General features: G+C 37.6%; 1 protein-coding gene and 1 long non-coding RNA gene across 10 annotated transcripts in view; one reads left to right on the forward strand and one right to left on the reverse strand.

The window, feature by feature from the left end:
- LOC117151199 overlaps positions 1–27,127 on the reverse strand; it is a 73,826-nt gene that overhangs the window by 9,859 nt on the left and 36,840 nt on the right. The window lies entirely within an intron of this gene.
- LOC100743537 (aquaporin-like) overlaps positions 3,897–27,127 on the forward strand; it is a 53,112-nt gene continuing 29,881 nt past the window's right edge. Inside the window, exons 1-4 of one of the 9 annotated variants that reach the window (XM_012380796.3) lie at positions 4,033–4,235; positions 10,013–10,177; positions 22,308–22,495; positions 26,323–26,466. In XM_012380796.3, coding sequence (XP_012236219.1) covers positions 10,042–10,177; positions 22,308–22,495; positions 26,323–26,466 — 468 coding nt within the window. In that variant the 5' untranslated portion in view covers positions 4,033–4,235; positions 10,013–10,041. The other 8 variants (XM_033318717.1, XM_033318718.1, XM_033318714.1 and 5 more) reach the window with 8 other exon arrangements.

The raw sequence follows: 27,127 nt of genomic DNA on the forward strand, positions 1-27,127 counted from the left end.
CTAATTTCTGCTAAATTTCATAGAAATCCTAGAAACAGACGGAAGACTAGAAGCTATGTGATTTAACGCTACGTATATTATGATCTATGAAGTTTAATTTATCAATGTTATTGTCGCATAATTCGCGTCTCATTAATTTGTTAATAGCGCTGACGCAATTGTTATCGTTAAATATTCATCGCTGTCGCATCTTGGCGGTTAGACGAAGAGCATTGTATCAGTGACAACGCTACAGTGATAATCGTTCGTTTCAAAGATTGATCCTCTCGATCGAATGTTTCTTTTTTTTCTAGAGCGTAGATAGGCTCTGTTATAAATCTATCGTTTGTGAAAATGAAAAATGAAGATTGCGGGGGGAAACACGGTAAGCCGTATCTTTTCTTTTTTATATTGAAAATCAAAGTAGAAGATTATGATGGATTACGTTTTCACTATCTATAGGGAAACGATTCTGAGTAAACAGTTTAGCTTAACTTCTCAGACGTTCCAACGATACATTAAAATTAAAAAGCTCGCAAATCATAAAAATATCATATTTTTCTGCTGTAATCGTGAAAGGAAATTTTTATAGCAAAATATATCTTTCTAATCGCCAAGTAACATTCAAGTAAAAAAAATAGTTACATTTTTTAAAATACAGCTACGTAGACATACGTAGACATAGTACAGCATACACTAAGATAGATACATACTAATTACTAGAAAACAGTTAATTGATATGATATAACACGATAAGATAGCGATACAATATCTATGTTTCAAGTTTGCGAAAAAAATCGAGTTTGAAAATTTATCGATAATACTAGAGCGTGGCTAATCATAAACGATTTGTTATTGTAGAAGCGAAAGTTTATTTTCAATGAGGTGTTTCTTCATTCATTCATAAGACCATTTTCCTCTTTTCCAACCTCGCACGAGGATTCGTTTCGAACGAAGAGTTCGTATGCTGAATTTCACGTCTTTAAACTTCAGAAAAACTATTATTCCGTAAAAGAAATTTTACCCCTTTTCACCCCCTTAGGGTTTGTATTTCCAAAAACACTTTGTCATCTCATATTTAAATTATATATATAAAAAGAAAAAAATAAAGAAAATACACCGTTGAAATTTCACGTTTCTAGGTACAGCGGTTTGGTGTGAGCGTTGATGAATAGATCAGTCACTTTTGCATTATACAGGGTGGTTGGTAACTGGTGGTAGAAGCGGAAAGGGGGTGATTCTAGGCGAAAAAAGAAGTCGAAAATATAGAATAAAAATTTTCCGTTCGAGGCTTTGTTTTCGAGAAAATCGACTTTGAATTTTGGCTCGGTACGCGTGCACTTTATCGCGTCTCGTTATAACGGATCTCACTGTAGATCGTTGTCTCGATTGACGTTATTTTTTTTAATTTTTAAATTTTCAAATTTTTAAATTTTTAAATTTCTAAATTTTTAAATTTTTGAATTTTTAAATTTTTAAATTTTTAAATTTTTGAATTTTTAAATTTTTAAATTTTTAAATTTTTAAATTTTTGAATTTTTAAATTTTTAAATTTTTAAATTTTTATTCTATATTTTCGACTTCTTTTACCGCGTAGAATCACCCCCTTTCCGCTTGTACCACCAGTTACCAACCATCCTGTATATGTATACGTCTATACAAACATACATATACGAATATGATGTATATATATTGAGTAACGTCCTTACCTTTCTAACTGTTCATTTCAAAGAGAAACACAAACAAGCTTTGAACTTGTGAATTATCTACGTACGTATTATAAAAATAAATATTATGTCATATTTAGAATATCAACTTCAGTTATTATGTAATATGGTTGTAGTACATTAAATAATATTTAATATTTATTGGAATAATCGAGAACTTTTAATATCAACGGGCGAGATATCCGTCGCCGTTATTTTCTATGGAAAAATGTTTATATCTATATTTTATTAAGTTCTATTCAAAGTTTAAACTTTTATTTTCGTGAACTTTCCTTTATCTGTTCTTATCGGAACTTATAATGTGGGAACGTTTTCTATAAAAGTTTCACGGTCCGTGTTTTAAATAGAATCTATTAAAAAGTTTCCTAACTCTCTTCAACCCTGAATTCTTGCGATTAACGAAATTTCGTTACACGGTATTTCTTGCTTGTTGGAATGTTAGAGCATGATTTTATCGATATTTTAAATAATTCGATGATATTTAATCTCTTACAGGTATTCCATAAATATTAAACATCGATCATTGAAACATATAATGATAAAAATGTCAATAGATATTAATAAAAATATTAATCTTCTTTCCGATATATTCGTATAAACGTTAGAAATTAATCTTTGGAAAAATCGATTGAAAAGTGACTTAACCTAATTAAGCTTCTATTGTAGTATTTTTATTCACCCCACCAAGCTCACAAAGTCGACAATCTTCAACCTAACGCTTTACCGACCCCTAGCGGTTCAACAGCATTCGCACGTCCAACCGGCAGCTCAGGCGCGGATTCTCCCTGGCGCCGGCTCTGTTTCGGTTTAGACTCTCCAATACCATTCTTTTCGTTCATCGCGAACGGTAAATTTTTCAAATTGGTATAAAACCGTGGCAGCTTACAAAGCAACGCAACTGACGCGACTGAGCAAGGTATTTTAGTACTAAATAACAAATTACTGCTCGAATAATGAGAAAGATAATCGGAAAACAAAAAGCCGATTAATAGGCTATCGGTTGATAAACGTCGGGGACAAAAATCCGATTAGTCGGCTATCGGTCGGTAAAGTGTTAACGTATTTTTGATCCTCCAGATTTCTGTCGTGTTCTCAAAATTCCAGTTCAATTGCATCTTCGAATTGAAAGTTAAAAAAAAAAAAGGAAGAAAGGAAACAGGCGCAACGTTCCAGATCTGCCCCGAACAAGCGATCTGGAATGTCCGAACGATAAAGCGGAACGCGTTAATAAGAACAAGACAGGAATGTCAAGAACCAGATATACGTTACTTAACCATCATTGAAGCTTCGAAATCTAGAGAACTTGAGCTTATCAAATTTTTATCGATTTACATCAAACAAAATTAATTGCTTTATCGGTATTAATCCGATTAACGTAGAAAACTCTGCGAAATGACAATTAATCACGATTATATAATAGTCTATCTGTCTATCTGTCAAAGTCTCATCATTATCAACAGTTCCTGGATTGTGGATTTTTCTGCGAATTTCCATCTTTATAAAGCCAACTAACCAAATGGTATCCGAGTATAAATCTGTTTCATCCACCGAACGTTACAAGTACCATATTTCCCATATTTCGTCCAATCTTGCCACTTCAAATTTCCTGCAAACCTGTACAGACTTGGCTCGAACGTTTCTTAAACAGCCTGCACCTGCTTCGTTCCACGTAACCTGACGTTTGATCTTGCAAAACGTGCGATCGCTAGTAACATATTAGGTGGTCCGAAAAGTTTCTTTCGTTGTATAAGAAAATAACGAATGCACAACATTTCTCTATTATTTTATCGAATTACGAATGATCCATTTTATTCTATCGAGATAAAGATCACAACGTTCGATAGATTAGGTTTCACGTTTGTATGATGATGCGTCGTTACGTGTCTGTGAAAGAAAGACACTTTTCGGACAACCTGATCATCGATAACGTTATCGTTTATTAACGACGAGCCATCTCGGAATATACCGACGAATAAATAAACAAACAAATCGCTGACCTACTCTTGCGTTGGCAACTAAGCGATTGCAGATTTTGTCAATACCACCTAATGACAAAACCCGCAATCAGTTAGTTGTCAATGCAATAATCGCGCCAACTTTGCTCGCAGTACGCCGCGCGTTCATCAACACGCGAGAAGAGCAAGACGCGCGAAAGAAGGCACAGAATCCGTTTGCTGGCTACGGAGAAAGAATGGCATTGTCCGAGGGGAGTATCGTCCGAAAGGATGAGAAACTATGTCGGTCGGTTGGCATCGATTTGGCAGAAGTAACGGGAGCCAGAGTGCCTGCCAGAGGAGGAGATTCTACATATAGAGGTAGAAGCGAGTCGCGAGCCGATTCAGTCTGGTTGAAGCCACGCGACATTACGACGCTGTGCCGAATCGCGCAAGTCCAACCGCCGCTTTTTGTCCAGGTGTCATATCGTCAAGCTTCGGCCGAGTGACCGCGAGAAACACCACGTGCTCCTCTCTTCTCTCTGCTCGCAACGTAACACGAGGTGGAGCACAGCTGATCGATCTTCGTCTCAGCGTGAGTCACTTTACGCAGAACCGGACTGCGGATTTTTATTCCCACACACGCGTTTCTATTAAGCTAATGGAACGAGTGGAATTTCGGTAGAAAATCGATCTCGTCCGGTGAATATTAGAATAATAATCGGTACGCTGTATAAAGGCGAGGGACAGAAATAAGCGGGACAGGTCTAAGCGAGAGCATCTAGTGGAGGTAGATTTTTCATTTTCGAGCAAGTTGAACATCAAACTGCTACTATTTTTTGCCGTATACTGGTCTTGGTTATCGTGCAGTTTTATAGTCAATGTTGAGGCTATTGTTGAAGAAATTTACACGTAGACAGTTGTTTCAACGGACAGTGATTTGTTATGGAGCAGGTCAGTCGAAGAAGAGGAAGGATTGTCCGTTATTTGGACGAGCTCGAGTGCGTTACTCGAAACAATGAAATTAAGTGTTATTTTGGAATGTCAGTTTACTTTCTATTTATTTTTATTTATTGCTTATCGATGCGTAAGATAATCTATTTTTACACGTAGGTAACAGTTCAATGAGGGAGAGAGAGGGAGAGAGAGAGAGAGAGTATTGTGTATTGGAATTTGGGATTGTCAATAACACGTCTGTTGATTATTATGAATAGACCAAGATCAAATATACTTGCGAACAATTCGTTCGAAAAGCGAGTAGTTTTATGAGCAAGTGTCAACTGCGGTCTGGTTAATTAACCATCAAATTAATAAACAAATGGAAATAGATAAGACAGGAGGAAAAATTATTCGTTTATAGATTATCATTTGTTCGTCGATTAGATGCAAGTGGGAAATAAAATTTAACTTGCAAATTAGCAATAACAGATAAATTATTTTTCGTTTTTAAATGATTTTCATTGAAGTAAGAAATTTCATAGAATCAAATTTTGCCCAATTTTGTGGCACGTAGATTATTTACTAAATAATTGAAATTAATATTTATATTTTTGCGTAAACATTTCGTACTTGAAGAATTTATTTCCACTACGTTGTCTCTTATTTTTGCTCCCAAACTACGTTTCGTATACTTTGCTTATCTTTGCGTATTATACGATTACCTACGATCACGATCGTTGCACGATGATTTTTTCCAGCCGTGAAACGCGGAAGTTCGAAATTCTCGTTCAGAAATTTCTAACAGTTCACAGATTTGAATTTGAATTTCGATGGGCACGGAAGATAATGATTTCGTTACGAAGCGTGGATTGTTGACATTGGGCACTTGAGTTTACATCGAAATATGGAGATTTCCCCCTCCCTTTTTTTTTATTTCGATCGAAACGTAGAAACGTCGATTCGAATCGAGATAAAACGTAGAAGCCCGAGCTTCGACTTGAATACGCAAAAGTTCTCGTAGAAATTTCAATTGAAATTTAAACCAGTCGATAGAACGAATCAAATCTCGCAAATACGAGAATTAAATTGAAACGAGAGGAGAAAGGAAGAATTATTTGTATTTTAATCGGAATTCGAAGCAAGAACACCTGAAATCGCTAAAAGAGGAATATCCAAGACGATTAATCCATAGTTTGGTCACGGTTGTACGTTAAACTTCAGATACGTGTGTACGTATAGGAATTTTCGATTACCAACTACTCCGATGTTTACAACGCGCCACACAAAGATTACATCCTTATCGTGAGATCCTTGGCCGGGGATTAAATCAGGATTATCGATCGCTCCACTTGATTTTGATTGCACGGAGCATGCAATTCTACGATAATGTAGCCAAACAGTTGAACATTTGTGGAAACTTTCCACCTCTTATGAATAAGTTACGTACGTTGTGCAAAATATATTGCAACGTGTAGAAATGTTTGATGAGTAAATTATGGTTGTTCAATGTATTATACACCGTATGATGTTATATGAATGGTATATTATAAATAATAATTTATAATATACCTACACGGATGCATATTGAAATTGTATTAACATTGCAATGAGATACGACTATCGTAATAATATTGGTGAAATTTAATCAGGAAATATATATAATAGTTGCAGACACAGATTTATTCAAAAATTACTACACACCATGTATAGCCAGCTTATACGTACGACAAATGTCGAAGATGGGAACAGTCAAATTTTTGTCGAGGTTTATTAATATGTAGTTGGCAGACGTTCGTGCAAATTCGTATTTTTATGAATGGAAGTGGACTTTACTCTTTAAATGATCTAACCGGTATCCTGATTTGAATAATCATAATAATGATAATAATTTTTATTGATCTCCCTACGCGATTAAGACGTTTCACTACCTTCATCTTCTATACAAAAATATACCACGTATGATGCAATACGACAAACATATAGCAAAATTCGTATACATCAGATCGTGGCAAAAGTTTCTTTCCTTTTGTATGAAAATAACAGACGCACGACGATTTTTGTTCTATTGGAACAGAATGGATCGTACGTAATCCAATAAAACGATATAAAACAAAAGATACTTCATACATCTATTGTTTCCTCGCAAAACGAAAGAAACTTTCGGGACAACGTTATCGACATTTTATGTTCGGAAAAAGTCGCAATGCAGATTCGGAAAGACTTACGTAGAATCGTAACTTCGCGAGTCTTTCTTCCTTTATTTTCTTTTTTTTTTTTTCTTTGAAGCTTCGAAGCTTCCTATGTTAATCGTTGAAATACTTTGGCGAGCCACTGCGTGTGAAACGACGAAGCGAAACGATCCGAATTTTCCCGTTTAACACCATGAACGGCAAGTTTCGATCTGTCGATAACGCGTGACCGAGACTCTATCTTTCTGCCGTGGTATAATTAGCCGGTTAATGGAAACGCAACGATAACGTGCTCTTTAACGTCAATTAGCCTTGGCACAATGGTAGAATTCGATATCAATTAGACTACCTGAATTTCGGCCTGTGCAATTTAATTATCCGCGTCGTCAAAGTGTCACTGGTACGGTAGATTGCTAATTAATTGCTTTCTGTTTCGATCATACGACCCGCACTTTCTATCGTTTCGTCAAAGTCATCGTTACAATGCGGCGGTAAACTCGACACGCAGTGCGGTCTTTTCGTCGAGCTTTTACCACTTTCTTCGAGTTTTATCGTTAGAACACGGCAGAACTACGTTTAATTGAACTCGTCGGCGGACAGTTTATATAATCGCAGTTCATAATAATAGGAACTCGTTGATTTTCCTTGCAACCTGTTATTTTTCGTTCGCGTAATTCGAATAAGAAAATACAAACAATGACGTTCGGGTAAGCAAACTCAGCCAGCCAAAGCGCAACTAATTGATACGCTGAAATTCAAACGATCCAGCACGTTATATCGTTTCAATTTGTTACGCGAATATTTCTGAGTTTTTGAAGAATTCAACGACACGAATATTCACAAGATGCACATAACGCGCGAGGATATGTCAAATATCCGGGCTACATACTGCGATATTTGCTAGATGGAGCATCGTAAATTTGTATTTAGCTTCAATTCTTTTGATCGCTGTTCAGACAAACATAAAGATAGGGGTAGAATGGAAATGCAAAAGTGTACAGCTGCGGTCTGTTTCCGACGATAGGAAATAATATTGCGTTGGCAACTAAGCGATTGCGGATTTTGTCATTACCATCTAATTAGGTTTAAATAATTCAAATTTTATTAATTTAATATACCTGTATTTAATTACTAACATTATTTTCTTTCATATAAAAAATTACATTACCTACAATATTTATATAAATATAATATTTATAAATTAAGAAATTATACATACATATATATATATATATATTAAATTTTATAAAATATTAAATTCATAATTATTTAATAGTAATTTCTATTTTTTGTTTACTTGCTAAACTTGCATTTTTTCACTTTACTTTACTTTATTACTTACCTAACTAGGTGATAATGATAAAATCCGCAATCGCTTAATTGCCAATCCAATAAATTAGCTACGAACAGCAATCGCATAATATATCAAACGAGGTGGAAAAAAGTGAAATACAAACATCATAGTACCAGGTTTTCAAAATATCTACTTCCGTTTATCGAATAAAAATTCGAGATACGAGGAAAAGAAGGAGGAAAGAAAATTGGGTATTCTCTTTCCTTTGAGATTGCTTTCTTCGTCAAATTTCTTTATAAATAGGAAATTTGTGAGTACGAAATCAATGAAAAATAGTAGATGTAATCTTTGAAACGTATAGTAAACTTTCATTTTTTGTAGAGTGAATGGGTTTGCGAAAACAGGAAACGTACAGTACCTGTGTCTCTTTATCAATTCGATGTTACGACGCGAGAAAAGCGCCGCTTCCCAACGATTTACAGCCGTCCGCCTTATTTCTCGCGTTTTTCACAGTTCTGTCAGCCGCGATTTACGACCCCGTCCCACTTATACACGCGTCTCCGAACTCGCTGATAACGAAATCGAAAAACGACGCGTTTACCATTGTGTTTCGTCGCTACTGACAAATTCCGCATCCAGATATTTCCTATTTATAGAAATAAATGGAATTATTCATGGATGCTTTTTAAAAACAATTTCCATTTCTCTATCCTTCCCCTCCATCCCTTGTTTCTTTAAATTTATTCATCGAGATCGTTATTGACAAATTACGTATCAAAATGCTTCCTCTTTACAAAAACGAATTAAATTATTTATAGATATTTTTGAAAAAATAATTCCTATTTTTCTCTCACTTTCTCTTGATTGTTTCTCGAGATTCGATGGGATGGCCACTGAGAAATTTCGCGACAAAATATATCTTCCATTTGTAGAAACGAACGAAACTACAAGTGGAAAGAAGAATTTCTATTTTTACTTTTCTTTTATTTATTCCTTGCAATTCGACGAGACGGTTGCTGACAAATTCCTAGTCAAAATATTTTCCATTTGTAGAAATGAACGATATTGTCGATGAATACTTCTTAAAGAAGAATTCCTATTTCTTCTTTCGTTTTTCTATTTCTAACAATTCGATGAAATGTACACTGACAAATTACGGATTAAAATATCTCCTATTTTGTAGAAATGAACGATATTATGGATGAACACTTCTGAAAAAAGAATTTCTATTTCTTCTCTTGTTTTTCTATTTCCAACAATTCAACGAAATGGCTACTGACGAATTACGGATTAAAATGTCTCCTAGTTTGTAGAAACGAACGATATTATTCATAGACGCTTCTGAAAAAAGAACTTCTATTTCTTCTTTCGTTGCTCTATTTCTAACAATTCGACGAAATGGCTACTGACAAATTACGGATTAAAATGTGTCCTATTTTGTAAAAATGAACGATATTATGGATGAACACTTCTGAAAAAAGAATTTCTATTTCTTCTCTTGTTTTTCTATTTCCAACAATTCAACGAAATGGCTACTGACGAATTACGGATTAAAATGTCTCCTAGTTTGTAGAAACGAACGATATTATTCATAGACGCTTCTGAAAAAAGAACTTCTATTTCTTCTTTCGTTGCTCTATTTCTAACAATTCGACGAAATGGCTACTGACAAATTACGGATTAAAATGTCTCCTATTTTGTAGAAACGAGCAAAATTATTTATGGATACTGCTGAAAGAAGATCTCCTATTTTGTCCTTCCTTTCTCTTAATTGTTTCTTTGAATTCGATGGGATGGCTATTGACAAATTCCCGGGACAAATTATTTCCCATTTGTAAAAACAAACAAAATTACTCGTAGATAGCCGCTAAGAAAGAATTCCTGTTTTTCTTCCCTTTAAACTCGACCAGTTCTATCGATGAAATGAACGTTGAATTTTTTAACGGGCAGGCAGATTGACGTGGACCAGTTCGTGAGACATGGAGCAAACTGGCATCTCGATAATACAGACTGGTGCGATCACCGCCAGTACAGCGGGAAAATCGAAAAGCGTTGGCATCCCGTTCAATCCGAGCTCCAGCATACAGACCGCCACGAAGAAGTTCAAAATACCATGTGAGTCTGCTCTCTTTTTCATTATTAACGGATTTTCATTGTTAATTTATAAAGAGACGGTGAATTTTTATATATTCATTGGAAATTTATCTCTGCTATTTTTCTTACCTCTTTATATCTCTTCAGATATCTTCTTTTTTCGTATAACGCTTTCGCGAAGTTCATCAAAATCGACGAATACCGAAAGATTAGTCAAATAACATTGCATATCAAAAATGTACAAATTTGAACAATACTCGGCGTGTAGATTCCACGTTACAATGGAACACACTGAAACGGTGTTAATAATCAAATAAGAACAAGCGAAAGCAATGTGCTATTTTATACAAACAATGCTTGAAATATGTGTTTTGCCTAAATGAATAGGCTTAAGAATAATTAGAATGTAGAATTTATCCAATAGAATAACAATATCAGTCTAGTTATAAATTAGCAATTTCGTTTCTCAGCGATACAAAGCATAACGTGCAATGCTAAAATACGCTATATAGAATAATAAATCGTAAAGAATAGAATGATGATATATATATATAGTTCTATCGTGAAACTAAACGTTCCTTTTAATGAGAATGTAAGCGAGCGGCGCGACGACGAAAGTTTCGATTCCGCAAAAGTTCGTTCACCTGATGATTAAAACGCGACGCGTGGAAAAAAAGAAAAGAAAAAAAAGAAAAGAAAGAAAAAGAGACGAAAGGACGATTCGACTGGGTCTGGTGGGTTGCTGGCATTGCTTCGCCATGGAATTCCACTAGGCGGCCTGGTGGATAAAAATTCGATCGTACCGCGTAGAAAGGTGCTCGCTGGCACCGGTTCCCCTCGGGTGAAAGAAAAGAAAGTACCGGCGACGCGGCGTGCATTTCAGGAAATCGGGTTACCAGAGATCTCGTGATCGACCGGAAACTGCATCACGTGAAACGAAACCCGTGACCACCGAGTGATCGGTAGGCTCTGTTTGTGTTCAGCGCGCAACAGATGTTCTATTCTATGATCGGGAAGAACGATCAAATAATTTGCATAGGTGATCCACGTTGCTGGAAACAGCATCTTATAGAGAAGAAAATATCGACATTACGTGGTATTTTTCCATGTCTAGTTTTTTTTTTTGCCATGGAACGAATAACTAGATCGACGTAGAGGAATTATCGTTGTTCAAAGAAGGTTCACAACGATTATACTTTGATAGTTTTTCGTCAACTTTTGGTAATTTATTATTTGCTAGAAACACGTTGCTCGAAGCAACGTATTACAGACGATATTTTCACGGTTTTTTGATCCAATTTCTTTTTCGAATGGGAAAGATAACTAGATTAAATAACTAGGTAAGAGTTATTGATATTGTTTAAAAGAGGTTAAGTGCACGTTTCGGTTCCTCGTTTATTTCTTCGTGAAATTGTGATAGCTTACTATTATTTTTCCGCCTTGATCAACACATTATTCGTACTGTTTAACCGCATTATAGACGCTTTATTTGGCAAATTGGCTAGAAATTTGAATGCGTTACATTTCCCTTACGAAACATCGGAAACGATACGTTTTTATTACCAACAATTGGCAAGAATGAATTTTTCCCCGTATCTAAAGAAACTTCGGTCTTAAAAAGCTTCACGACGATGGTATCTACTCGTATAGTTCTTTACGAAACTTTAGTCACTTATGCTTATTTTGCTCATTTAGTTGTTTTTTTTTCAAATCGAAAAATCAACTACACTCTGCTAAGAAATAATGTTATTCTTATTATCCAAAGGAAATTACCAACAATTTTATTATTCAGTTAGATCCCATAAAAGTTTCTAGGACTTGCCTCTAAATGTTACTAGATTTCATTGAATATCACCAGGACGAATTCGTTCCTTAATATCTTCATAACCTTTGTATTTGCACGTCAAATTTCCACGCAGCAGCTTAAAGGACAGCAGGTGAATTATATTTACACGTGTTGAAGTTTCAATAAGTTCTACGACGAACAATAACCCGGAAGATGGCTCTATTCGTGCTATTGCGTGTCATAGTGACATAGTGTGAGATAATTAGCATCGTGTCATTATCAGTCGCCCGAGACTATTGACGAACACTCGCAAATTGTTTCAGCTATTAAATCGAATAGTTACTTCGTCTCTGTCTCGTTATATTTCCACGAAAGTAGATCTGCTGTTCAGGCTTAGACATTTTTAACGTCTAATTAATTAAACAATATCGTTTGTCGCTAGGATCTAGGAGGTTAAAAGATTTTATTATTCGAAATTCGAGATTTTATTTTCGAGAAATGGAACGTGAACGCGATTCCACGAAACTGGCTTTCGAGAAAGGTCAAGAATACCTTGTCCTTTCTCACGATGGCAAAAACCACATGGTTTGCACGTCGAGTAAGCAGATTCGAACCTGGTTTCTGCAAGCACCGTTATGGAAGCTGAAGGCTAATCGTGCTAATTTCCCTCTTGCACAATTCAACCACTGTTACTAGAGAAACTATGCAGTTACAAGTTACCAATTAATACGTCGAATTAACACGTGAAAAAAGAGGTTCTACGCGGCAAGAAAAATTCATTGATCGCTAATTACTTTAACTGAATGAAACGAAAGAATTACACGTTCGTTCACGTGTTAATTGATCTTTCCAAGACTGCAAACTATAACACGTTCTAATAGTCAGAAATTGATGGAATTGACGTTACGAAAAATGACGTGGTTTGGCATACTGTCGAATGAGAAATTTTATTAACCATTTCTATACAAAAACCTTTCTAAAGAGGGTCATCCAGCGTCTCACGAAGCCCACGGCGTTGTAATTTCATTAGACTTGTACAGCTGTGGTCGAAAGAAAGTTTATAACTGGAACGTAGGTTTTTAGTAACAGTATACTAGATACCTTTTATCATGTTGATAACAACAATTTGTGTTTGCAGTGTGTCCTGAAACCGCTCAAATATCTCGAAAAATACGAACGGTACAAAAAAATGTGTCGAACGAAATTCCCACGATATCGAGGTAGATGTACTGTGCTCTTGAGGTATTTCACCTTGAGACGATCTTGAAACCTCTGGTGAAGTACGGTGCGGAAGGCACGTGTTTATTTTGAAAAGTTCTGGATGTCAGCTACAAAAACATATGATAAAAGACGAAGGTCTCCTTTTAAAAATTGTAACGTTGACTTCACGGAAGATTTCAAGGTCACCGAAAAGTCAAATACACAAGAGTATAATATGTTTCTTTGCGTGTCGTGTAATTTTCTCTTTGAGACCCTCCTTTTTCTCTAACTTCTTTGACTACACATCAACTTTAAAACTACAAATATGATACAATATAAACTACAAATTTTCTAATCCGAATCTTCGTTGTAGTTACATCGCAGTGATCAAGAACGAATATTCTTCTTTTCATATTACGCGAATTCGTTGGTTTTGCAAAGTAATCTTTTAGAAAATGTAATAAAATTCCAAGGAACTTCCACCGCCATCCAATTATACGATGAATATTTTATTAAGAAAGATTGAAAGGTATGAAACAACAATTGACCACATTGCAACATCGTTCTGTTCCCCTTGAAGAAGACAAACGCGAAGAAATTGGACTCGCTAGTGAAAACGAGAAATCTAAAGGCACTAGCACAGAAACGAAAGGTTCCCACCCTGAAGATACACCTTCGCCAGTTTGATTGCCTGGCCTGATTTAGCGAAGCATTTACGAATCGTGTTCTCACGACTGTCCCACTTGCGAAACGCAAATCACACGAAACAACGTGGCCATAGGGACGCCACGATATCGAGCCGATATAATCGCCGTGATTTCCCTCGTTTTCCACGTTCCAGATACTTTCGCGCGCAACTTTCTTTCCGGCCCGTAAGAGTCCTCGATAAGCGAAATCCCATGAGATCTCTACCTGCAATACATCCGAGTGCCCTGCGTCATCTGTGCTTGCAAACTCGGCTAATAAACACGCAGGGATCCTGAAACGTATTTTTCCGGTGAAAACTGGTCTTTACGAGGCGTTCAGCGTCGTTGAAAATGGCCCGTGTAGAAAGTTAGACGCGATGCGTGTAAGCGTGACTGGCAGAGCGGCGAATCCTAATCTCGTTAGTACTGTCTTTGAGCAAGAAATCGCGATAACCAGCGTAACGAGTGTTTGTCGTGTGCAGGAACGTGTGTTTTGCGAACAGTTTATGCAGCCTAAAGCATATCGTAATGTAGTAAATTGGCAGAAGATCAAAGCCAACTTAACTAATTCCAACTTTGAGCATTAGGTTGTACGAGTAACTGCAACGAGCCTTTCATGCGCAGCCAGATATGCGTCATGTGGATATTTATAGGGCTAGCGACCTCAACTAAGCATTTCAGGAACCCAGGTACCCGCGAGACAGTCAGGTTTACAAAAATTGGCGCGCGTAACATGAGGCACCCATTTCAGGAGACACAAGAACGACGAAAGAGGTCCGTATGAACATGTGTGCTGTCTGTTCTAGTTTCCAAGTTAGAGCCATTTTTGTGTTTCCATAATCCGCAGCTACTTATCTTCGTAGGAGTTGGATAAGTACTATACACCTGGAATTTTTGGAACGTTGCGAAATTCTTTGATACGACGGTCGCGAGTTTGCGGACAGACCGAGCGATAAATAAGTCAGTCGCGAATTAATGAAACGCGAAAATGGCTACATGACTTTGAGACGAGGACAGGTAGCACACACGTTCTTGTGCCTCCTGTGAAATGGGTCCCATGAGTTATGGTACACCCTTATCATTAGCAAGGCAGTGAAGTAACCTGATTGATGCTGTGGATATTTACATATCTCAACACTTTACTGACCCCTAGTGGTACAACAGCATACGCATGTCCAACCGGCAGCTCAGGCGCGGATTCTCCCTGGCGCCGGCTCTGTTTCGGTTTAGACTCTCCAATACCATTCTTTTCGTTCATCGCGAACGGTAAGTTTTTCGAATTGGTATAAAACCATGGCAGCTTACGAAGCAACGCAATTGACGCGACTGAGCAAGACACCTTAGTACCAAATAACAAATTACTGTCCGAATAGTGAAAAAGATTGTCGGCGATAAAGAGCTGATTAATAGGCTATCGGTCGATAAGCATTGGCGACAAAAATCCGATTAGTCGGCTATCGGTCGGTAAAGTGTTAAATTGCATTACAATATAGTAAATTGGGGAAGAAACGAACTCTTTGAGCACGAGACTTCAGTAAAGAAGGACTTAAGGTGAAAAGAAATTTTTCTGTTATTACGGTGGATACGTGATACGGTTCTATTAGATACCAGTTAATGAAGCGTGTGAAAGAGAGAAAGAGTGGGAATTGTGTCGTTTTGGAGAGCGGTCAGTGGACGTTCACTGCCAACTTGGCTCAATGTCGCACGTGTAACTGTTGTAGCTGTGTAGTAGAATTCGTGAGATTAATTGGCGATGGCACGGCGATCGAAGCGACGAAGAGACAAAACTTATCGGCTAGCCCAATCGCGTAATTTTCAGAAAAGGTGACCGGTAGAGTTAATTAACTTGTTGTTAGTCAACTATATTCGTGATTCGCGAGATATGGTAATCGATAAGAAGTATTTTTCAAATTATGTACAACGTGATAATTCCTTGTGAACGCAAACATAAGCACTCGTATCAGGCACTTTTATATAAATGTACGAAGATTTTGATGATTTCGAGATTTCAATGGTTTGAATGTTTTTTTTAATTAAATAGAACTTGACTCGTTTTCATTGCCAGTTAATTCAAAACTGATCTTGTATTGTACTAGAACAAAAATTAAACGGAATTTTTAAATCTTATCCCAAACATAATCAAACTGATTCAAACTTAATTCGAATCTAAGTGAAACTTAATCAAATTGCTTCAATTATTTTCAAACAAACGTAGCAATTGACTACACTCGAGCTTAATGAAACCAAATTTATCTCAAACCCCATCGCTAAAACTAATTCAAACCTGACTCAACCCCACCAAATGAGTTCAAACTTAGTTCAAACCTAATCCAATTGCTTCAAATGCTTTTTACAATAAAATTTCGTCTCCCAATCGTTTTCTGTTTACACACATTTGTCAAGTTTTTTTTTTATTGAAGATCTAAACTTAATCATCCGTTATCATTTAAAGGGAAACCAAATGAAATATCAGATAAAGCGAATCAGAATCGGCTAATCGATGAAATTTGACGACAGCAAGTTTTTTTCTTATCTAGATATTTGGGGAATTTGTCGAGTGAAGAGATGGTCGGGGTGAACGTGTTGCGGAAAGCGCGGAGGCGACGTTAATTGGAGCGTGGAACGCTCGAGCAAGAAGTAGTCCTCGATCTTGGGAGCTTTCGCGCGTGCTCTCGTTGAATCGCGAGCTATATGGGCCGAGGAACGACTAAACTGCGGCGAGACAGAAATTAATTCCGCGCGCGCTTTCTACTCCAGTCTCTCGGCACGCTATTAATTCGAGAGGAACTCTATTGTTTCAGTTTCGAGCGTATCGAGATATTTAACACCGGCCAGCTCGTAAATCACGCGATACAACGCTACATTTTCTTAATCTATGCAAAACATTCGGTGATAGGTTAGCTTTTCAATAAATTCTCCTAGATGTGGAATCTAGTTTACAGGACGATGCAAAGGTAATGTAAATCGATATTTAAACAGATTTGATTAAAAGTTGTTCTTATTAGAAATCCAAAAGTATGTTAAGTTGTCAATAAGTTCTTATAAACACGGAGCTTTATATACAGAGTGATGCAAAAGTGAGCCCTAAGAAGTAGCGGTCAGAACCATGTTGGAATCTTGGACATGACCTAACCTAAAATTCAATTAATGAAGTATTTAATTTTATTATGGAATATCTTCATTAGAGATAACGATACATCTTCTAATCCACGTAAAACATTGGCAAGAAGATAAGATAATCAGGTTCTTTAAAAAATATGTCAAATAAATATAGAAAATTAGTAGGTTTGAAAATCATCGTGGTGTAAATCGAGATTTTGTGAACTTGAATTTAATTATATACTTCAAGTTGAAGAAGTATAATGAATTTTTTATTACAATAAATACAGAACATTAATTAGAAATATGGATGTAGAAAAAGTCAGCAACAACTATTCCTGAATGTACTTGACGATCGTGTGAATGTTAAATTAAGGTGGTTTCATCCCATTTCACGCGAATTAACCGTTTATACGTTACGTAGTGAAAAATCGATCGCTATCGAACTTTCTATCGTTACGTTTTTTTATCGACGTAACCATTTCCTTCTTTATCGAGCCACGCTATCGAGTGATTAATGATTCTTCTCACTAAGAGCAGATGGCGTGCTGATTACCACCATAAAATATTAATTGATGCAAGCTATGGGGAAACTGGCCATTTCTTATCGTGTTTCATGCTCGAAACGTAGACGACGATCAACCTTTCACTCTTTTCTAAATCACGAACTATTACTTTCTCGAATCCTAATTACGAGCAGGTAACTTTCATCATAATTACCGGCAACACCTATATCCCTCGCAATTCTGCTATTATGGACACCAGATATCATCGCAAACTTGTATACACAATCCTCTGAAAAGGGGAACTTTGGTTCTAACACTAATAAGTGAGTGAGGCACTTCCTCATTCTTAACTCAAATTTGCAACAACGGTTAGAGCGTGTTGCCACCATTATCCGACGACTCATTCTATAAGACATGACTTACATCGCGCTTTTATGTAACAAACATTTTTTCGAAAGTATTCAATTATAATATCAGCAACATCTTAGAACAGTGTTCTAAAATGAATTCACTTTCAAGCACTGAACCAAAATATTTATTTCGTTAACTTTATTCAATGTATATTTTGATTTCCACGTGGTTAAATGTTCCTCCTTCCTGTGTTATTTTATCAACGTATTCATTAGGCGTATTGAATCTAAGAACCGGTTTCTCTAAATTTGTTTATCGATACTCTAGTTTCTTTTTTCTTAAAAAGGTTACCTTACCTGGTTTCCATAAATCAGCCGAAGGGAGGTGAAATATAACCACAACTTTTGTATAATAATTTACCAATCAGTACCGATATCAATGATAGCGATGCCAATGAATTGGCAAGTGATAAGTTTAAAGACTAAAGTAAAATTTCATTCATAATAGTAGTGCAATTATTTAGAACGGTCCCCTGTGAATGTGCAGATTGACGCACCTCACTCTACAGAGATGAATAACACCAGAGTCAATCCTTTTCCAATAATTAGGCTATCATCAACATGGAATCGTACTTGAAAGCCGTGGCAAACGTCAATGACTGATCACTGTCACTCTCGATGGGACGCTAATGGAAATTGTGCGTGACACGTGTTGCCTTCTAATTATATCCGGCCGGCACACGGTTAATCACGAGAACTCTGCCGTAATTCTGGGGCAGACGTGCCTCCGCATATTCTCCGTCTAACCCTATACACACCGATACGCGGTAATTTTACGAAGAATTTGACATATCACGATTCGTCGAAAAATTGAGGAGCGCGTAACGAACATGAGGCCTGTTAAATTTTTCAGAAATATGTTTTACGCGACAATACGTTCCGATGGTCAGGACCTAGACTCGTATTTGAACTCAACCGAAAACCAGTTAAAAGTCAAATCAAACCGAACCAAACTAATTCGAGTTTAGCCCAAACCTAACCTCAAAAATATCTTTCTTTCAGTTTTGAAACTTTCACCGAAACTGTGACTTTGTATCGCAACGTTATAAAACATGTATCGCGAGATACTTGAAACTGCACTTTGCCAAGTTTGACGCCATTAAGGCTACTTACGCGATTTTTGATGGTTCACCGTAACGGTTATGGCGGCCATTTTCTCCGCGCGAAAGTATCACGATAGTAAACCTAATGAAACATTAATGTCAATATGATATTTTCCTTTTATTTTTTTCCTCTTATATACCTCGAGAGTGGAAAGTTGAAGCTGAGCGTTAGCTTATTAAAGCGTATCGGGTGATTCATGAAATACTAAATTCTAGGGAATTATGGGGATAATTGGTAAGAATGACACGAACAGATGTATAGAGTGATTCACTCAGCGCGTCATCTCTGAGCTACCTGAGAATCGTGGTTACAATTGATGGTGATAATTCGTTTTTTCTTTTTCAAGATTTATTTTTCTCAGAAGCTATAAAACCTCGCTAATTTACAAATAAATAAGTGCATTTCGTATATTCTTTAGATTATGTAAAACGAGAAGAAACGTTAGAAAGATATAGCGAAATTTTGTTCTGTCATTAGCAATTAGGAAATACCAGAAACGAGGATGTTTGATAAACACGAATCTAATAAAAAATTATTCGATGCTGCTGGGTTTCGTAAGAAGACAAATTACGCAATATATATGTATCGCTGCATCGCGAGCGAAACTTTTCGCCTGTATCTTTTAAGATTATTCAGAAACTGCTCGTTTGACCTATGCTATTGATTTCTTCATCGCTGATACCGGCTTTATCAACCCTGGCACACGTATACGTAACAGTGACCCGAGATTACTGCTCGCATCCACGATAAGTAGAACAGAAGCACTTGTAATCAAGCCTACAAATCGTTCAACACAAGCGTACAAGCCTCGTTGCAGTTTCCTATTAAAAATAACATATTTCTGTTTGAAGATCACAGGGGACGAATTTGATAAACGATTTTTAAATTCATTAGTCGATCGTATACGTATTGAGTTACATAATTCAATATTTAATGACGCATTCTGTCAAGACGTAAATTCTTTGGTAATATTTATCGATGGGTGAGTTTTTAGTATATTTTCATAGACCTAGAATAGACGCTTTTTTCGTACAGGGCTATACAAAAGTGAAATGGGAATAGCTTCGGTGGTAGAACATCTCTTGTTTGGATATCGAAAGTAAGTTGCTTTTCTTACGATATAGAGATTGCTTAAGGTTTGCAAGCTCATAGGTAAGTTAAGTTCTGGGAATATTTTCGTGATTTTGCTATGTATTTAGGCTCAGTCTGTAGGATGATACAAAATTTGCATGTTCAGTTTAAGATCTAAATAAACCTATCGACAGTAAGTTGGATTCTCAATATGTGCATAATTTCATCTATTAGATGGTACAAAAGTGAGGTTTGTCAAAATTTAGGATTTGATCACAGACTAGTTCTTACTGGGAATCCAAACATACAGATTAAGTTTCCAATAAATTCCTGTAATCATTGCACGCGGTTTCATCCATAGGATGATACAAAAGTAATGTAATTATTAAAGTAACCAAGTTTGATTTACAATACCTCTTATTAGGAAGCCAAGTGGAAATCAGGTTTTCAATATATTCTCGTGTTCGTGCAGCTTCATCTACAGGACGCTACAAAAATGATGTAAAAGTTTTACTCGAATTAAACAAGTTTCGTCGAGACTTTCGCTTCATCGATAACCCAAATGCGAATTTGATTGCCGATAAATTCTCATATTCGCACAGTTGCATCTACAGGACGTTGCAAAAGTAACATAACCTAGAATTTAACCAAATGCAGGAACGAAATGGCTGTTATTGAGAGCCGGAGGGCGACTAGGTTTCTTCCAGGAATTCTAATCTCGTTTCCGCGTCTGTCTAACGTTCTATTCAGAAATGGAGAGACTCGGCAGCCAGGAAGGATGAAATTTCGCGCGATTCAGGGGCAATTTCATCTGGAAGCGGCATCGATCGAGCGTGCACGTTCGCGGTTACCCTAATGAGTCGCAGCCAGGGGAAGGCCCCCGATGTAATTAAGAAAATTGCAGGCGATCGAGCGTGGATCTTCGTTGCGCCAAGAAAATCTCGCACGTGCTCGCCAGCGTTATTCCGGCTTCCGGTTCGGCTCGAATATCAGCTCGTGCCGCCTCTAATGTTCACCTTTGCCTGCCCGCTTGCCCTCTTCATTATGCATTCACCGCGAGTCCCTTCGTTAAACCTCTTTCTTCGCCCGATAGCCATCTCCTTGACATCTGTATTCCAACCGAGGCTCTGTTTACTTTGGCGCCAGCGATATCGGTCAGCATTGCCATTACCATATTCCTAGATCCATTAGACAGACCTTGTTATGAGGAATTTTAAATTTACGACGGCTAAAAGCGTTCCAACTCTTAGCACGGAAGTTGCCCGCGTTATATTAAATATTTTGAAATTTCATTTACGCTGCAATGAGTCACGACGTAGTCGTGATTACGTTGGCAAAGATTGAAACGGAGCTGAACACGTCTATACAGTGGCTACGGAACGCACTCGGACACCACTGCGTTCATTATTGTAATTGATGTATTCATTGATTGGATCTGATCGTTTTATTCGTTTTATCAAAGAATGCTATCCGTTTTATGTTTCCAATTATCTACAAATACCTAAAAATTTCTATGGAGTCCTATGGACGTAACGTCATTCCTAGAATACAATGCTGACACGTTAACAATTCTCTGCTTCTTCTTAACAACTAAACAAAGTGACCTACAGTTTTGTCAAAGATCCAACTAAGAGAAATTACCTATTTCAATAAATTTCATTTACTACAAGTACCTAAAAATTTCTATGGAGTCCTATGGACATAACGTCATTCCTAGAATCCAATGCTGACACGTTAACAATTCTCTGCTTCTTGTTAACATCTAAACAAAGTGACCTACAGCCGTGTCAAAGACCCAATTAAGGAAAATTACCTATTTCAATAAATTCCATTTATTGCAAATACCTAAAAATATCCACGTAGTCTATGGCCAAACCGAGAAGCTACCATGATCGTAAAATGACCGTGTTATCGAGCATCGAGCAATTCGGCTGCACTGACAGAATCAAAAATGAATTAGCAGCGAAAGGGTTGACAGAATCGCAGCAATTCCGATATCGATGTATCGTCATTCTCCTTCCAATTGGCGGCCACCTTCGGGCCTGTGATCGGCTGTTTTTCCATCGACAGAACATGGCCTGGAGTTCCGCCGCGTCATCCGACGACCGCGTCTCTGGCAATGACTGTGCGTCCACTTTCCTTACAAAAATTGCCTCGCAGGTTCAGCTAGCGTAAGACCGTATGACAAAAGACACACCGATCGATCGTGAATCACGTCTCCGTCGCGTCGATCCGGTCCCTCGATCTCTCACAGACAATCATAGTTCTCTCCCTCTTGTCTCGTTACAGGGCTGAGCAATTTGATGAGAGAGGATGCATCCGGCTGGAAGACGCTGTGCATTGCCGTTAGCGAGGCGATCGGCACCGCCATTCTGGTCTTCGTTGGATGTACAGGGTGTATCGGAAGCTTGGGTGTTCATCCGAACGTGATGCAGATCTCTCTGGCCTTTGGACTAGGTGCCATGATAGCTATACAGGTGAGCATCTGGAAAGTGGCTGTGAGTCAGAGTTTTCGTGCCACATCTTGGCTTGTCGTTAGGTCAAATGCAAAACCAGGGCTTCTTTCGTCACAGACGACAAAAGTTAACGCGCGTAACGTCGTAACGATCGCTGGAAAATTACTGTGCGTTTCTTATCTGCTCGGATACATTTGCTGGGAATGAAAAATATCATCGACAGATAACAGCCCGTGCGTGAACGTGCAGTAAGTTTTAACGTCAAATGGCTGAAAAGAAGAGTCTAGGAGAGTGAAACTTGGCTCGGTGATAACTCCACGCTATGAGGCTGTTTCTCGCGTAACGGTGCTGGCCCGCTCGTACGAATAAAAGCAACTACGGACAGATTCGTGACTATTTTACGAACTCGTATGCTGTCTGCGTGCAAACGAGATAACGCGAGCAGAGCGGTCATTTCGACGCGATAATAACGCGCGAGCTTCTAAATTAATCGACACGTTTCTTCGTTGGGACAGAACGTGGTATAGTTAAGTGGTGAAGTCGTGCTGCTCGCTTGAACGCGACGCAACATTCGCGGGATTACGTTCGACGTGAATTGGCCAGCTAATGTTTTAGAGAAACAAAAGGCAATTCATGCACGTTACGTACGATCAATCGAATCGATGCCACGCAGTAAACAAATCCAAGGTTTAACCAACGTCTTACTACGTTATTTCTTATGTAACTTTTGTCGAATTTGTAATTATACGATTGAAACAGGTTTCTTAACACTGTCAGGAAGTTTGATTTTCTTCACCTGATTCAATATTTAACCGAGGAGACCGTACACGAGTATAATCGAGGAAAAAATATATTGTCATTTCACGTATACACTGTTACCTCTGTAAACTATTTTCAATTTCAATTCGAATGTATCTTGGAAGATAAAAAATACACAGTAATTTCCTTAACGTCTCTATCAGTACGTGTATATAAGTCGATTCACAGGTGGAAACGGTTAATTCCACATTCTGACATTTGGAAAATTTGATTGCCAACGTACTGATTAATTCATTGATCAATGCTCGTATAATATCATCAATCTTCTCTACTCGTTGTTTCGTGTAGCTGACAAATTATATGTACGTCATCGCTCAAAAGTAGCCGAACATTTCTTTATTCGTTACAAGATATGACGATTAATAATATTGCAGCGATTTTTATAATCGCCACAGATGTTTTCTAGTTCATCGTCAACCAGTTAACTGGGGAATTTAGTTTTAGAAATCTCTCGTGTACACGTTGAACGCAGTTAACGCTTTGACTGCCACGTGGGTCATATATTACCCGCCACGGTTTCTGCTGTGACGCCACGTGGGTCATCGGTGATCGGAGCGCTTCAACTTCTTACGATTGTAAAAATTGAATGAAAATTCACAGTTAGGGCATTTTCGATATAACCGATAAATAGAAGATACTTTGAAACAAAAAGTGCTCCATTGAACGATTAAACATTTTTATTAGAACATCGATAAAAAGAAATGAGAAGAAACGTTGCATCTAACGGTGCACCGTGTTAAAACGCTTTGAACACAAATGTGGCTCATCGATACAATCCGGACGATAAGTGGTCACCTTTTTGGTCCGATTCTTACCAATTTGTGATCCTAACTGTTTAACATTATTTTATAGCACTCTCTGCAAAATTTTCGCGCCAGGTACGCTTGCCCTTCTTTCCTCTGCATTTCACGTCGCGATCTTTGTCGAATAAGGATATTTCACGGCTCTGGCGAATGGCACCGTGTAAGGTGCATTGCGAGTGCCATTCTAAAATCTGATACCTTGATTTTTGTTGTTGTCGCTTGTTTATAGAGTATCATCGCGTTTGAAATTGACGTATTTAACAGTAACTCTAAAGCTAATTTCGTATACCTCTTGAGGCTTCTTCTACGTGTCGTAGAATATGCTATCGTTCGATCCCATAAATCCACAGCACATTTTCCTCTCTTGTATTCTACCACTACCATTGGTTTATCAGAAACATAATTTCTTTTACCTCTACCATTTCAGTCGAACGTTTCGTCGAAATCATAAAAATAATCGTAATACTGTTTACTAATATCTTCTACACGTTTCAACGATATATTCTGCACGTTTTGCCTACGACGAAGTAACGAATGCGAATGGTTTGTTGAAGTAAACGAAGCCTTGTTATAATATGTCGCTATCAACCGTTAGCAAGGCGCCACGGTTATCCCCGTGACCACCAATAAGATAAACGGTACATCGGGGAGGAACGTTGCCTTACATCGTCAACTTATTGTTATTTTACCATTATATGCTTTGAATAATAAAAATACTCCCGTGGTGTCCTGAGCGAAACGTGTGATTTCCGCGTGCCAGTCAAAGTGTTACTTAATTAATATATATGCATTTCATTGATATACTGCTACTAGAAATCGACCAGTTACTTGTCCGGATACTAGTTAAACATATTATATATAGTGGAAAAGCTATTTTCACATTTTTAGAGTTATCTTGCCACGTGAAAGCTAAAGTAGCCGAAGAAAAATTTGCATTCGTCGATCGATCGAAAGAATATCGACTGTGCTACGTTATTTGTATCTTTGGTACTAACGCTGTCAGTTGCTCTAGCTAATGAATTATTCCGTAATTTAACAACTCGCCAATGCGTCAAATATACACGCGCTGGCTTATAATTAATTCGGGGTTAGTCTAATTAATTCTAGTTCCGTTGCTCGAGAAACCAGATGCTAATGAAGTTCAGATAGGTTGATTTGATCGAACCTCTTGCTTTTGGCACTTCTAAAACTCATCCACTGCTTACAATTGCTAATCAAGCCAATCCAAACAGGGAATCAGAGGGTCAACGACTAGATTGAAACTCTATCTTTAGACTTCCGGGAACTCGCAATAGCTTCGATTTCAATCACGCTGACGCTTGTAAATTCTTGAATCTCTATCCGACTTGTCACTTTTCTATTCCAACTTTTCCTTTTACGCTTCTGCCATCTCTCTGTTCCATTTCATACATTTTCTATCGGTGTTCGATTCCGCTCGTGACTTCCACCAACCCACGGAACGAGCGAACGATGATAAAAATTTACCGAGAGTGGTTCACTGATTTATCGTAACGTCTAGTTCGCCAATTTCTTCGAAATTTACAATTTCGGTTGTTTTACTTGCCGCGGCAATTCAAATTGCAAGCGAGAAAGTCGATACGTGAATTTATTACTTTCTGTCGTGCAGCAACGAAAATTCCTTTGTCCTCGCATCGTTGGTTTCTTGCTCGGTCGTCGTCATAATCACGAGGCTGACATGCGGAAATTTCGCTTTTCTAATTATACTCGCGATATATCGTTTATACTATGTCAGAGAAATAGCAAACTCCCTTTGATTATCCAAATTATTACTAATTGGGTTGGCAACTAAGTGACTGCGGATTTTGCCATTAGATGGTAATGGCAAAATCCGCAGTCACTTAGTTGCCATCCAATAGATACCAGGATGTTCGCTTACAGCGGAGGACGATAGAAAGTGGAAAGAAAAAAGTAGCACAAGAAAGCGCGTTAATTGCAGAGGAAAGTGTTACAATTGCCAAGAACAATTAAATTACCGATTAGACGTAACGCAGATGACTGTTATCAGCGTGATAGAAATCTAGTAAAGAGTGTTATCGGTACAGCAAAGTTATGATGCAACGTAATTATTATACACGAGTATAAATTTGAAACTTTCTTCTGTTCACTGCCGTGCATTTAGCAATTACTTAATTATTGAATATTTAACTGCAGGAATATTTATATTCCCTGATGTTTCTTGTCTCACTGTGTTATTTTACTTTCCAGTGTATTGGACACATCAGTGGAGCGCACATAAATCCCTCCATAACAGTGGCAGCTCTGATCCTAGGGAAAGTCTCTCTGCCCATGACCTTCCTCTACATTTGTTCCCAGTGTATCGGTGGACTGATAGGCTTCGGTCTGATTAGGGTAAATCACCGCTCGATACTAGCGCTACAACTACCGTACTAAGTGATTGCGGCATTTATTATTGCCATTAAATGACAAAATCCGCAATCACTTAGTTGCCAAGCCGATAGTTCAAGGTGTTCGCTACGATGAAAAATTGTGCGGGATGCAATTTGCGTTAACTAACAGGACACGAGATACAAAGGACAAAAATATGTTTGCGTAGCAACCGTTGGTGTCGTTGCTGTTTTGTAAAATTCGTAGAAACCAAAGTACGTGCGCGTCTTATCGGCAATTTTTCAGTGCGTAGAACTCGAAATGTTCACCATTTGCTGATCTTTTCCTGTCGATTGGCTCTTGGCTAGTCCGCGTGATTGTACGCGCGATCGATAATATTGTTTGCAATACAAATAAATGTATATATAGTATACATACAGGGTGGTTGGTAACTGGTGGTACAAGCGGAAAGGGGGTGATTCTGGACGAAAAAAGAAGTCGAAAATATAGAATAACAATTTTTCGTTCGAGGCTTTGTCTTCGAGAAAATCGACTTTGAATTTTGGCTCGGTACGCGTGCACTTTATCGCGTCTCGTTATAACGGATCTCACTGTAGATCGTTGTCTCGATTGACGTTATTTTTTAAAATTTTCAAATTTTTAAATTTTTAAATTTTCAAATTTT

The sequence above is a fragment of the Bombus impatiens genome, unplaced genomic scaffold, assembly GCF_000188095.3.
Source record: "Bombus impatiens unplaced genomic scaffold, BIMP_2.2 scf_0107, whole genome shotgun sequence".
NCBI lineage: Eukaryota > Metazoa > Arthropoda > Insecta > Hymenoptera > Apidae > Bombus > Bombus impatiens.